The following is a 16,494-nucleotide window of genomic DNA, read 5'->3' as shown; positions in this document are numbered from 1 at the left end:
AAACATGTACAAAACCTGTGACAAAAATAAGACAAACACGAAGAAAAAAAAACAAAAACAATTAGGAAAAACAATGAGATAAACAATGACAAAAAAAAACTGAAACAAAATAAACAAAGGCAAAAACAATGAAAAAACATTGACTAAAACTAAGACAAAAACATTGGCATAAACAAAGACAAAAAAAAGGACGAAAACAAAGACAAAGACAAAAACAAAGAAAAAAACATTGACACATACAAAGACAAAAACAATAGTAAAAACAAAAACAAAGAATATAAAAAAAGACAGTAACAAAGACAATAAGAAAGGCAAAAACAAAGACAATAACAAAGACAAAAACAATTACAATGACTAAAACAATAAAAAATAATAATTAGAAAAACATTGACAAAAATAATGACAAAAAAGAAAAAAATGTACAAAAACTGTGAAAAAAAAAGACAAAAACAAAGACAAAAACAAAGACAATAACAGAGATGATGACAAAGACAATAACAACGACATATAACAAACATTATAACAAAAAGAAAAACAAAGACAAAAACAAAGACAATAACAGAGAGTATTACAAAGAAATTAACAAAAACAATAAAGCCACAATAACAAATGAAATCAGAAAGACAAAAACAAAGACAAAAACAATAACAATGACAAAACCAATAAAAAATAAAAATGAAAATAAAAATGACTAAAATAATGAGAAAAAAGGCAAAACATGTACAAAACCTGTGACAAAAAAAAGAACATTCACGAAAAAAAACAAAAACAATGAGGAAAAACAATGATAAAAAAATACTGAAACAAAATAAACAAAGGGAAAAACAATGACAAAAACATTGACAAAACAAAGACAAAAACCAGGACAAAACAAAGACAAAGACAAAAACAAAAACAAAGACAAAAACAAGGACAAAAACATTGACAAATACAAAGACAAAAACAATAGCAAAAACTAAAACAAAGAATATAAAAAAAGACCGAAACAAAGACAATTACAAAGACAAAAACAATAACAATGACTAAAACAATAAAAAATTATAATTAGAAAAACAATGACAAAAATAATGACAAAAAAAATGTACAAAAACTGTGATAAAAAAAAGAAAAAATCAAAGACAGAAACGAAGAGCATAAAAGAAATGATGAAAAAGACAATAACGAAGACATATAACAAACATAAAAACAAAAACGAAAACAAAGACAAAAACAAAGACAATTACAGAGAGTATTACAAAGAAATTAACAAAGACAATAAAAAGGCAATAACAAATGCAAATAGAAAGACAAAAACAAAGACTAAAACAATGACAAACACGAAGAAAAAAAGACAAAAATTTAATAAAAAACAATGACAAAAACAATGCCAAAAAAAGACAGTAAAAAAAGAAAAACAACGACAAAAACAATAACAAAAACAAAGACTGAAACAAAAAAACAAAGACAAAAACAATGACAAAAATATTGACAAAAACAAAGACAAAAACATTGACATATACAAAGACCAAAACATAAACAAAAAAAAAACAAAGAATATATAAAAGACAATAACAAAGACAATAACAAAGACAAAAACAATAACAAAGACAAAAACAATAACAAAGATGAAATAATAAGAAATAAAAATTACAAAAACAATGGCAAAAAAATTGACAAAAATACAAAAGCATGTTCAAAAACTGTGACAAAAACAAAGTCAAAAACAATCACACAAAAAATGACAAAAACAAAGACAAAAACAAAGACAAAAACAAAGACAAAAACAAATACAAAAACAAAGACAAAACAAAGACAAAAACCAAGACAAAAACAAAGAAAAAAACAATGAAATGACGAAAACAATTAAAAACTAAAATTAGAAAACAATGACAAAAATAATGACAAAAAAGACAAAACATGTACAGAAACTGTGACAAAAAAAAGACAAATAGGAAGAAAAAAAGACAAAATAAATGAGAAAAAACAATGACAAAAAACGCAGTAAAAAAGACCAAAACATAGACAAAAACAAAGTCAAAAACAAATACTGAAACAAAAAAAACAATGACAAAAACATTGACAAAAACAAAGACAAAAACATTGACATATACAAAAACAAAAACAAAAACAAAGAATATAAATAAGACAATAACAAAGCCAAAAACATAGACAAAAACAAAGACAAAAATTAAGACAAAAACAATGACAATGACAAAAACCATTAAAAATAAAAATGTGAAAAACAATGACAAAAATAATGAGAAAAAAGGCAAAACATGTACAAAAACTGTGACAAAAACAAAGACCACAACAATTACTAAAACCATGCCAAAAACGATGACAAAACAAAGACAAAATTAAAGACAAAAGAAATAAAAAAACATACACAAAAACAATGACAAAAACTATGGCAAAAACAATGACTAAACAAAGAAGAAAACAATGACGAAAACAATGACAAAAACAAAGGAAAAAACAAAGACAAAAACACTTACAAAAATTATGACAAAAACAAAGACAAAAAACAGACAAATATAAAAGAAAAAAAAACCAAGACAAAAACAAAGACAAAAACAAAGACAAAAACCAAGACAAAAACAATGACAATGACAAAAACTATTAAAAATAAAAATGTGAAAAACAATGACAAAAATAATGACCAAAACGACAAAACATGTACAAAAAATGTGACAAAAACAAAGACAAAAACAATGACTAAAAACATGCTAAAAATGATGATAAAACAAAGATAAAAACAATGACAAAAACAAAGACAAAATGAAAGACAAAAAAAAATAAAAAAAAACAAAGACAAAAACAATTTCAATAACAAAGACAAAAACAAGGACAAAAACTATGGCAAAAACAATGACAAAACAAAGACAAAAACAATTACAAAAACGATGACGAAAACAAAGACAAAAACAAAGGCAAAAACTAAGACAAAAACACTTAAAAAATAACAGTGACAAAAACAATAAAAAATATCAATGAGAAAAATAATGTCAAAAACAATGACAAAAAAGACACAAGCATGTACAAAAACTGTTACAAAAACAAAGACAAAAACAAAGACAAAAACATAGACAAAAACCATTACTAAAATATTGACAAAAACTAAGACAAAAATAATAGACAAACACAAAGACAAAATCAAGACAAAAAAAACCAAGACCGAAACAATGAGAAAAACAGTAAAAATAACAATGACAAAACCAATAAAAAAACATTGACAAAAACAATGACAATAGCAAAGTAAATAACATCTATATATATAAAAGAAAGTCGAAAATCGTGTTAGTTAGAACACTTATAACTCGAGAACGGCTGCACCGATTTCAATGAGATTTGGTTCTTTGGATTCGTCTCAGGCGGGGTTAACATATAGGCTATTAAAAAAGGATAATTTCACAAAAAAATTCATCTCTTCCCTATGGACATGCTTTTAGGAGTTATAGTAACACAACAATTGATAAGTCGGTCAAAACTACAAATTAAATAATTTGTTTTGTTTTTACCACTTTAATAACTGAATTTAGTAACAATATAACATTTTAATTTCTAAATATATTCAAAATATTAATTAAATAGAAATTGCATTTAAAAAATTTTATTCGAGCTAATTGTAAGCCCAGCCGTGGCCCAGCTCGAGTTGACACTTCACTACCGTGTTTGTAAACAAATCTCCAAGCAATTGTTGACAAACGGTAATGTCCGTGTTCCTGTCGAGGAATCGAGTAGTTTTAACTCTATTCCTTGGAATGATCCAGAAGAGTTCCAGAATATGATTGATCACCAAAAGAATCAAAGATAGTTGATTTAGCGAGCAAGAACGAAGATGTGGGTGACTAAAACGAGGTAAATTCAAAAGTTCGTACTCTGCATGAATTCGAATCTTTTAAATGTGTAACAAACGAAGACGAAATCACCAACTATCTATCTGAATACTTGAACGTACCTGGCTTACCAAGGCACGATTTACAGAAAAATGTAGTTTCTGTGTTCATGATCTTTCGAAGCCTAAACCAACCATAACTATCCAACGGAACGTGCTTGGTGATTAAAATAATTGGTAATGAATATGATTCACGCAACTTTACTCAAAGGAAAATTCAAAGGTAAGGAAGTCCTTATTCCGTAGATTCCATGATCTCAACTCATATGTCCTTTTGAGCTTAAAGGTATTCAATTTCCAATTCGTGTTGCATTCGTGATAACGATTAAAAAATCGTATGGTCAGTCTTTCAGTTTTTGTGTTGTTTGTGCTGATGTGCTAATGAAAACCCATGATTTTCTCATGGTCAATTTAACGTGCTATGTTCACAAGTCGATAAACCATCCTCTGTATTTCTTCCTTCACTTCAAGTGCGTAGCTAGGATAGGGGGTTTTGGGCGCAGCTAATAGCACGGGTCTGTAGGGTATAGAAAACTCGCTAAGGTGTGCGGGAAGTGTGGGGGCACTTCCACTAGACATTTTTTAAGATAAATGGTTCAAAATAGTGGGTTGTGCGGCTGTATGAATAGATAAATATGTTTTGTTTGTTAGTCATCCGTCCCCCCAATATTAATAACAAAATCTGGGTGAACCGGAGTTTAAGCCCCTTGTCGCATTGGCGGCGGTTTCTAGAACTATTTAGGAAAAATAAAATATATAAATATAATAATATATATATTTAATATAAAATATCTATCCACGTAAGATCGCCCGGGCGGGTTGGGTAGGACGGGTTGCACTAAAAGGAACGGGAAATCGTTTTATCAATGGTTTCGATAATGTTTTTTCGCAATAAATAGTTCCAGAAACCGCCGCCAATGCGACAAGGGGCTTAAACTCCGGTCGCGCCCAAAATCTTTCATAAAAAATTCTCTAAGCTCTTGGGGGGGGGTTTATCCCCCAAAACCTCCCCTCGCTGCGTCACTGCTTTGCTTCACTATATTTATTTAGCTTCATCCGCTTCATTTTGTGCCTGATAACAAAACAAAAACTGTTGTTTATCAGAAGGTGCTTGACGCAAGACATTAAACCCGAATGAGTAGGGCTCACCGTGGTGCGTTTACGCATGCAGTACGTTTACTCAGTGCATTTTTTTCCAAACAGAGATACTAAAACTGGCGCGCCCTAAGTCATTTAATGCGAATGCTGCCTCATAGGGGCTTTTCTTGCACGATTTTGAGCATCAGTCAAGCGTCGGTCTGGGGTTGTGTCAACCTCCCCCCTGAATGGACCAAGTGTATGCAACAGACCCAAAACATTTTTTTACAGCTAATAACGCAAATAGCCAATGCGTATAATTTTTATTTCATGAACTGCTTTATTAAACCACAGTGCCTAAAATTTCTTAAGCTAAAACGTAAGAAAATTTGTTGAAAAAAATCCACGTAAACTTGCTCCGATCCACCTTATGTAGATTCAATAAAGAAAATGTCTTTCTGACAAGCAATTTTGGTACTCATTTACGTAGTTTTATTGAATTTGTATCCTTATTTTATTAAAATAAATTAAACATGATTAAAAACGACACAGCCGCTCTTGATTAATAAATGGTGGAAGTAAACTGTAAGGTCATTGATTGTTAGGCGGTACGAAGTTCGCCGGGTCAGCTAGTATACAATAAAAAAGAGAATAGCAAAGATAAAAAGAAAGACAAAAACAAAGACAATAACATAGACAAAAAGAAAGACAAAAACGAAGAAAATAGCAAAAAAAAACATTGACAAAAAAGAGAAAAACAAAAACATTGACAAAAAAAATTAAAAATTACAAAGACAAAGACAAAGACGCAGAAAAAGACAAAGACAGAGGCAAAGACAAAGGCAAAGAAAAAAACAAAGAGAAAAACTAAGACAAAACCAATGACAAAAACAAAAACAAAAAAAAACAAAGACAAAAACAAAAACAAAGACAAAAATAAAGAAAAAAAACAAAAACAGTGACAAAACATAATAATAATAATGACAAAAAAAATAAAAATTATCATGTTACAAAAAATAAAATGTAAATGACAAAAACAATAATAACAATGACATAAACAATTACAAAAACAATGACAAAAACCATCACAAAAACAACGACAAAAACAAGGACAAATAAAGAAAAACACAATGACAAAAATAAAAAATTGAAACAAAGACAGTACTAAGACAGAACAAAGATAGAAACAAAGACAAAAACAAAGACAAAAACAAAGACAGAAATAAGACAAAAACAAAGACAGAAAACAAGTCAAAAATAAAACAGGAACAAAGACAGAAACAAAAACAGAAACAAAGATTGAAACAAAGACTAACAAAAAGACCGAAACAAAGACAGAAACAAAGACAGGAAAAAAGGCAGGAACAATGACAAAAACAATTACAAAATATTTGATTAAAAATTACAAAATCAAAGACTAAAACAAAGACAAAATAAAAACAATGACAAGAACAACGACAAAAACAAAGAAAAAAGAAAAGACAAAAACAAACAGAAAACCGAAGACAAAAACAAACAGAAAACCAAAGACTAAAACAAAGACAAAAACAAACACCATAACAAAGAAATTAACTAAAGACAAGAAAAAGACAATACTAAATGCAAAAACAAAGACAAAAAAAGACAAAAACAAAGACAAAAACAAAGGCAAAAAAACAAGAACTCAGAAAAACATAGACAAAAACAGTAACAAAAACAATGAGAAAAAACATTGACAAAAAAAAAAAGACAGAAACAAAGACAAAAACAAAGACAAAAACAAAGACAAAAACAAAGACAAAAACAAAGACAAAAACAAAGACCAAAACAAAGGCAAAAACAAAAACAAGATCACAGGAAAACATTGAGAAACAAAAAAAAAGTTACTAAAACAATGAGAAAAAACATTGACAAAAACAAAAAAAAAGACAGAAACAAAGACAAAAACAAAGACAAAAACAATGATAAAATCAAAGACAAAAACAAAGACAGAAACAAAGACAGAAATAAGACAAAAACAAAGACACAAACGAAGTCAGAAATAAGCAGAAACAAAGATAGAAACAAAGACAGAAACAAAGACTGAAAAAAGGTTTAAAAAAAGACAGAAACAAAGACAGAAACAAAGCCAGGAACAATTTAAAAATCAATGACAAAATCAACGACTAAAAATTTACAAAATCAAAGACTAAATCAAAGACAAAAATAAAAGCAATGACAAGAACAACGACAAAAACAAAGACAAAAGCAAAGACAAGAACAAACAGAAAACCAAAAGGAAAAACAAAGACAAAAACAAACAGAAAACCAAAGACAAAACCAAAGACAATAACAAAGACAATAGCAAACACAATAACAAAGAAATTAACAAAAACGATAAAAAGACAATAAAAAATGAAAAAACAAAGACAAAGAAGACAAAACCAAAGACAAAAAAAAAGATAAAAACAAAGGCAAAAACAAAATAAAAAAAACAGACAAAAACAATCACTAAAAATTAGATAAAACAATGACAAAAACATTGACAAAAACAAAAACAAAAAAAGACAGTAACAATGACAAAAACAAAGACAAAAACAATGATCAATGAATTTAAAAATGACAGAAACAATTAGAAAAACAATGACAATAACAAAGTAAATAACAAAGACATAATAAAAGACCATAGCAAAGACAATAACAAAGACAATAACAAAAACACTGACAAAAAATAAAAATCTTCTTGACACAAAAATTAAAATATATATGACAAAAACAATAATATTAACAATTACAGAAAAGATTAAATAACAATCACAAAAACAATGACAAAAGCAATCACAAAAACAATCACAAAAACAAGGACAAAAACAAGGACAGAAACAAGGACAAAAACAAGGACAAAGAAAGAAAAAACAATGACAACAACAAATACTGAAACAAAGACAGAAACTTATACAGAATAAAGAAAGAAACAAAGACAAATACAAAGACAGAAAAAAAGAAATAAGACAAAAACAAAGACAGAAACAATGTCAGAAATAAGACAAAAACAAAGACAGAAAAAAAGTAGAAAATAAGACAGAAACAAGGACAGAAACAAACACTGAAAAAAGACTGATACAAAGACAGATACAAAATCAGGAGCAATTAAAAGAACATTGACAAAATTAATGACTAAAAACTTACATAATCAAAGACTAAAATAAAGGCAAAAATAAAAACAATGACAAGAACAACGACAAAAACAAAGAAAAAAGCAAAGACAAAAACAAACAGAAAATCAAAGACAAAAACAAATACAAAAACAAAGACAATAACATAGACAATAACAAACACAATTACAAAGAAATTAACAAAGAAAATAAAAAGACAATAACAAATACAGAATCACAGACAGAAAAAAACAAAAACAAAGACAAAAAAAAATCGAAGACAAAAACAAAGACAAAAAACAATTACAAAAATAATAATTAAAAAAAAAGACAAATATAAAAGAAAAAAAAGACAAAAAAAATTAGAATAACAATGACTAAATCAGTGATAATTACTTTGACACAAACAATAAAATAACAATGACAAAAACAATGGCAATAACACAGTAAATAACAAAGACCATAACAAAGACAATAATAAAGACGAAAAGTAAGATAAAAACAGAGACTTAACCAAAAACAAAAACAATGACAAAAAAAAAGACAATAACAATGACAAAAACAAAGACAAAAACTATGACAAAAACAAAGACAAAAAGAAAGACATAAACAATGACAAAAAAAGTCTTAAACAAAAAAAGAAGACATAAACAATGACAAAAACATTTACAAATACAAACACAAATAAAATTAAAAAAAAAAACAACAAAGACTATAAAAAGGGGCAATAACAAAGACAATAACATAGAAACATAACAAAGACAATAACAAAGTCAATAACAAAGACAAAAACAAAGACGATAACAAAGACAAAAACAATAACAATGTTAAATACAATGACGAAAGCTGGGACAAAAAAAGGCAAAAACAATGACAAAAAGAAAAACTGACACAAAGACAAAAAATAAGACAAAACAAAGACGGATAAAAAACGAAAACAAAGACAGAAAAGACAGAAATAAGACAGAAACAAAGACAGAACAAAGATAGAAACAAAGACTGAAAATAAGACTGAAACAAAGACAGGAACGAAGACGGACAAAAGCAGAAACAAAGACAAAAACAATGAAAAAATAAATGACAAAATCAAAATCTAAAACAAAGAAAAAAATATAAAAAAATGACAAGATCAACGAATAAAACGATGACAAAAAAAACAAAAACAAACAAAAACATAAGACAAAAACAATGACGAAAACAAAGACAAAGACAAAAACAAAGACAAAAACAAAGACATAAACATTTGCAAAAACAAAAACAAAAACAAAGACAAAAACAAAGGCGAAAACAAAGACAATGACAAAAACAAAGACAAAAACAAAGACATAAACAATGACAAAAACAAAGACTTAAACAAAAAAAGAAGACAAAATCAATGACAAAAACATTGACAAAAAAAAAGACAAAAACGTTTACAAATACAAAGACAAAAACAATAGCAAAAACAAAGCAAAGAATGTAAAAAAAGTCAATACAAAGACAAAAAGAAAGACAAAAACAATAACAAGGACAAGAACAATAAAAAATAACAATGAGTAAAACAATGACAAAAATAATGACAAAAAAGACAAAAGTATGTACAAAAAGTGTGACAATAACATAGAGAAAAACAAATACAATAACAGCGATAGTGTTAAAGACAATAACAAAGAAATTAACAAAGACATTACCGAAGACACAAACAATGACAATAACAAATAAAATTACAAAAACAAAGACAAGACAATAACAATGGCAAAAGAAAAGACAATAACAAAGACAATAACACATAAAATAACATAGACAAAATCAAAGACAATAACAGAGAGTATTACAAAGAAATTAACAAAGACAATAAAATCACAATAACAAATGCAAACTAAAAGACAAAAACAAAGACAAAACAAAGACAAACACGAAAAAAAAGACATCAACAAAGAGAAAAAACAATGACAAAAAATGACAAAAAAAAACAGTAAAAAAGATGAAAACAAAGACAAAATCATTGAAAAAAACAAAGAATGAAACAAAAAAAACAAAGACAAAAACAATGACTAAAATTTGACAAAAACGAAGACAAAAAATTGACATATACAAAGACAAAAAAACAAAAACTAAGAATATAAAAAAGACAATAACAAAGACAATAACAAAGACAAAAACAATAACAATGACAAAAACTATAAAAATAAAAATGAGAAAAACAATGACAAAAAAGACAGAAGCATGTAAAAAACTTTGACAATAACAATGACAAAACAAAAAAAAAAACAATGACAAAAACAGAGACAAAAACAAAGACAAAAACAAAGACAAAAGCAATTACAAAAAAAATGACAAAAACAAAGACAAATACAAAGGCAAAAACAAAGACAAAAACAAAGACAAAAACAAAGACAAAAACAAAGACAAAAACAAAGACAAAATCAAGACAAAAACAAAGGCAAAACAAAGGATAAAATAAAAACAAGAACATAGACAAAAACGTAGACAAAAAAATTAGAAAAACAATGACAAAAACAAAACAAATTAAAGACTAAAACAAAGACAAAAAAGACAAACACGAAGAAAAAATGACAAAAACAATGAGAAAAAATAATGACAAAAACAAAGACAAAAACAATAAAAAAAAGAAAGACAGTTAAAAAGAGAAAAACAAAGACAAAAACAATGACAAAAATAAAGACTGAAACAAAATAAAATAAGACAAAAACAATGACAAAAACATTGATAAAAAAACAAAGACAAAAACATTGACATATACAAAGACAAAAACAAAAACAATGAATATAAAAAAGACAATTACAAACACAAAAACAAAGTCAAAAGCAATAACAATGAGAAAAACAATAAAAAATAAAAACGAGGAAAACAATGACAGAAATAATGACAAAAAAGACAAAATATGTACAAAAACTGACAAAAAAGGGCAAACGCGAAGAAAAAAAAAATTAATGAGAAAAATCAATGACAAAAAAATGATAAAAAAAGGGTAAAAAAGACAAAAACAGACAAAAATAATGAAAAAATATAGACTGACACAAAATAAACAAAGACAAAAACAATGACAAAAACAAAGACTGACACAAAATAAACAAAGACAAAAACAATGACAACAATATTGACTAAAACAAAGATTGAAACAAAATAAAATAAGACAAAAACAATGACAAAAACATTGACAAAAACAAAGACAAAAATAGATAAAATTAATGAAAAAACAAAGACTGACACAAAATAAACAAAGGCAAAAACAATGAAAAAAATAAAGACTAACACAAAATAAACAAAGACAAAAAAAATGACAAAAATATTGACAAAAACAAAGACAAAAAACTTGAAATATACAATAACAAAAACAAAAACAGAAAGAAATACAAAAACAAAGAATATAAAAAAAATAGCAAAGACAATAACAAAGACAAAAACAAGTACAAAAAATATAACAATGACAAAAAAAATAAAAAATAACAATGAGCAAAACATTGACAAAAATATTGACAAAAAAGACAAAAGCATGTACAAAAACTGTGACAATAACAAAGGCAATAACGGAGATAATGACAAAGAGAATAACAAAGAAAATAACAAGGACATAAACGAAGACAAAAAAACAAAGACAATAACAAATAAAATAACAAAAGCAATAACAAGACAGTAAAAAAGGCAAAAACAAAGACAATAACAAAGACAATAATACACATAATAACAAATACAAAAACAAAGACAATAACAGAGAGAATTACAAAGAAATTAACACAGACAATAAAAAGACAATAAGAAATGCAAACAGAAAGACAAAAACAAAGGAAAAAACTAAGACAAACACGAAGAAAAAAAGACTTGAGAAAGAACAATGACAAAAACAATGACTTAAAACCAAGAACGAAACAAAAAAACAAAGACAAAAACAATGACTAAAATTTGACAAAAACGAAGACAAAAAATTGACGCATAAAAAGAGAAAAACAAAAACAAAAACTAAGAATATAAAAAAGACAATAACAAAGACACTAACAAAGACGAAAAAATAACAAGGACAAAAACAATAAAAAATAAAAATGAGAAAAACAATGACAAAAATTATGACAATAACATAGTAACATAACAAAGACAATAATAAAGACAAAAAAAAACAGAAACTAAGACAATACCAAAGACAAAAGAAAAGACCAAAACAAAGACGAAAACAAAGACAAAAACAAAAACAAAGGATATAAAAGAGACAATAACAAAGACAAAAACAAAGACAGTAACAATGTCAATAACAAAGTCAGAAACAATAACAATGACAAATACAATGAAAAATACAATGACAAAAGCTGGGACAAAAAAGACAAAAACAATGACAAAAAGAAAAACTGACACTAGGACAAAAACTTAGACATAACAAAGACAGATAGAAAAACAAAAACAAAGAGAACAAAGATAGAAACAAAGACTGAAAAAAAGACTGAAACGAAGATGGAAACTAAGACAGAAACAAAGGCAGAAACAATGATAAAAATAATGACAAAATTAATGACAAATTCAAAGTCTAAAACAAAGAGAAAAATATAAAAAATGACAAGAACAACGAAAGAAAGGATGACAAAAAGAAAAACAAAAACAAACAGAAAACCAAAGACAAAAAAAAGACAAAAACTAAGAGGAAAACAAAGACAAATACAAAAACAAAGATAAAATCTGAAAAAACAATGACAATAACAAAGACTGACAAAAAATTAACAAAGACCAAAACAATGACTAAATTAAAGACTGACAGAAAATAAAGAAAGACACAAACAATGACAAAAACATTGACAAAAAGAAAGACAAAAACATTGTCATATACGTAGACAAAAAAAAACAAAATTAAAAATTAAAAAAAAAAACAAAAACAAAAACAAAGACAATAACAAAAATGCCAAAAAAAATAAAAATAAAAATGGGAAAAACAATGAAAAAATAATGACAAAAAAGATAAAACATGTACAAAAACTGTTACAAAACAAAGAATTAAACAATGACTAAAAACATGCTAAAAAAATGACAAAATAAGGAAAAAGACAATGATAAAAACAAAGACAAAAAAATAAAAAGACAAAGACAAAAATATAGGCATAAACAATTACAAAAACAATGACAAAAACCAAGTTAAAAACGGAGACATATACAAAGACAATAACAAAGACAAAAACAATGACAAAAACAACGTCAAGAACAAAGACAAAATAAAAACACAAAAAACAATTACAAAAAAAATGACAAAAAAGACAAAAACAAAGACAAAAATAAAAGAAAAAAAAACAAAGACAAAAACAATTAGAAAAACAATAACAAAAACAGTGATAATAAGATTGACACAAACAATAAAAAACAATGACAAAACGATGACAATAACATAGAAATATAACAAAAACAATAACAAAGACAAAAATTAGGACAAAAACAAAGAGTAAAACAAAGACAGAAACTATGACAATACCAAATACAAAAACAAAGACCAAAACAAAGACGAAAACAAAGACAAAATCAAAGACAAAAAAAACAAAGAAAATAAAAAAGACAATAACAAGGATAAAAATAAAGACAATAACAAAGACAAAACAATAACAATGACAAATACAATGACAAAAGCTGGGACAAAAAGAGACAAAAACAATGACAAAGAGAAAAACTGACACAAAGGCAAAAACTAAGATAACAAAGACAGATACAAAAACAAAAACAAAGACAGAAAAGACAGAAATAAGACAGAAAGAAAGACAGAACAAAGAAAGAAACAAAGACTGAAAAACAGACTGAAACAAGAGAGAAACGAAGACGGAAACAAACGCAGTAACAATGACAAAATTTATGACAAAATCAGAGTCTAAAACAACGAAAAAAATTAATAAAATGACAATAACAACGACAAAAAGGATGACAAAAAAAAACAAATACAAAGAGAAAACCAAAGACAAAAACAAAGACAAAAAAAAAAGACGAAAACAAAGACAAAGACAAAATAAAAAACAAAGACAAAAACAATGACAAAAACAATGACAATAACAATGACAAAAACAAAGACAAAATATATTACAAAAACAAAGACAAAAACAAAGACATAAACATTTACACATACAAAGAAAAAAAAATAGCAAAAACTAAAACAAGAATATAAAAAAGACAGTAATAAAGACAATTACAAAGACACAAACAAAGACAAAAACAATAACAACGACAAAAACAATAAAAAATAACAATGAGAAAATTATTGACAAAAATAATGACAAAAAAGAAAAAATCTTGTACAAAAAATATGACAATATCAAAGACAAAAATTAAGATAAAAACAATGGCAAAAACCATTGCAAAAACAATGACAAAACAAAGAAAAAACAATGACACAAACAAAGACAAAAAAAGGCAAAAATACAAAACCAAAAAAAAGACAAAAACAAAGACAAAAACAATTACAAAAAAATGACAAAAACAAAGACAAAAACAAAGACAAACACAAAGACAAAACAAAGGGAAACACAAAAACAAGAACCAAGACAAAAACATATACAAAAAAATTACAAAAACAATGGGAGAAACAATCACAATAACTTAGACGAAAACAAAGACAAAAAAAAGGCAACAACAAAAACAAGAACAAAGACAAAAATATGGATTAAAAAAATTACAAAAACAATGACAAAAAGAATGACAATAACAATGACAAAAACAAAGACAAAATCTATGACAAAAATAAAGACAAAAACAAAAACATAAACATTTACACATACAAAGGGAAAAACAATAGCAAAAACAAAAAAAAAGAATTTTAAAAAAAGACAATAATAAAGAAAATTAGAAAGACACAAACAAAGACAAAAAGAATAACAACGACAAAAATATTTAAAAATAACAATGAGATAAACATTGAAAAAAATAATGACAAGAAAGACAAAAGCATTAACAAAATGACAAAATGACAAAACAATGACAATTACATGGAAAAATAACAAAGACAATAACAAAGACAATAATAAAGACAAAAACAAAGACGAACACAAAGACAGAAACTAAGACAATACCAAAGAAAAAAAAGACGAAAACAAAGACAAAAACAAAGACAAAAAAAAGAATATAAAAAAGACAATAACAAAGACAAAAACAAAGACAATAACAATGACAATAACAAAGACAAAAACCATAACAATGACAAATACAATGACAAAAACTGGGACAAAGAAAGACAAAAACAAAGACCAAAAGAGAAACTGTAACAATGAGAAAAACTAAGACATAACGAAGACAGATACAAAAACAAAAACAAAGACAGAAAAGAAAAAAATAAGACAGAAACAAAGACAGAACAAAGATAGAAACAAAGACTGAAAAGAAGACGGCAACAAAGAAGAAAACGAAGACAGAAACAAAGGCAGAAACAATGACACAAACAAAGACAAAAAGAATGACAACGACAAAAACAATTAAAAATAACAATGAGTAAAACATTGAAAAAAATAATGACAAAAATGACAAAAGCACTAACAAAATGACAAAACAATGACAATTACATGGAAAAATAACAAAGACAATAACAAAGACAATAATAAAGACAAAAACAAAGACGAAAACAAAAACAGAAACTAAGACCATACCAAAGAAAAAAAAAAGACGAAAACAAAGACAAAAAAAAAGAATATAAAAAAAGACAATAACAAAGACAAAAACAAAGACAATAATAAAGACAAAAACCATAACAAAGACAAATACAATGACAAAAACTGGGACAAAGAAAGACAAAAACAAAGACAAAAAGAGTAACTGTAACAATGAGAAAAACTAAGACATAACAAAGACAGATACAAAAACAAAAACAAAGACAGAAAAGAAAAAAATAAGACAGAAACAAAGCAGAACAAAGATAGAAACAAAGACTAAAAAGAAGACGGCAACAAAGAAGAAAACGATGACAGAAACAAAGGCAGAAACAATGACAAAAGCAAAGACAAAATTAATGACACAACCAACGTCTAAAAGAAAGAAAAAAAATGACAAGATCTACGACAAAAAGGATGACAAAAAGAAAAACAAAAACAAACAGAAAACCAAAGACAAAAACAAAGACAAAATTCAAAGACGAAAACAAAGACAAAGGCAAAAACAATGAAAAAAACAATGACAAAAAACAATGAAAATAACAATGACAAAAATAAAGACAAAATCTATGACAAAAACAAAGACAAAAACAAAGACAAAAACAAAGACAAAAACAAAGACATAAACATTTACAAATACAAAGACAAAAACAATAGCAAAAAAAACGAAGAATATAAAAAAACAATAATAAAGACAATTACAAAGACACAAACGAAGACAAAAACAATAACAACGACAAAACACAATAAAAAATAACAATGAGAAAAACGTTGACAAAAATAATGACAAAAAAGAGAAAAGCATGTACAAAAACTGCCACAATTACAAAGACAG

At 26.4% G+C, this 16,494-nt stretch overlaps 1 protein-coding gene across 1 annotated transcript; it reads left to right on the top strand.

Annotated features, from left to right (window-relative positions):
• Positions 1-7,308: 7,308 nt before the first annotated feature.
• On the top strand, positions 7,309-16,290 carry LOC124160503 (GATA zinc finger domain-containing protein 15-like; the record flags this gene model as incomplete). The annotated part of the gene is made up of 6 exons (XM_046536359.1): positions 7,309-7,317; positions 8,496-8,554; positions 10,262-10,271; positions 12,229-12,315; positions 14,057-14,104; positions 16,192-16,290. Coding segments are annotated over 6 exons (312 nt in total), but the record flags the coding sequence as incomplete, so codon positions are not given.
• Positions 16,291-16,494: the final 204 nt, after the last annotated feature.

This window comes from Ischnura elegans, chromosome 6 (assembly GCF_921293095.1).
Source record: "Ischnura elegans chromosome 6, ioIscEleg1.1, whole genome shotgun sequence".
NCBI classification, from domain to species: Eukaryota; Metazoa; Arthropoda; class Insecta; order Odonata; family Coenagrionidae; genus Ischnura; species Ischnura elegans.
This window is presented reverse-complemented; position numbering and strand designations above follow the sequence as displayed.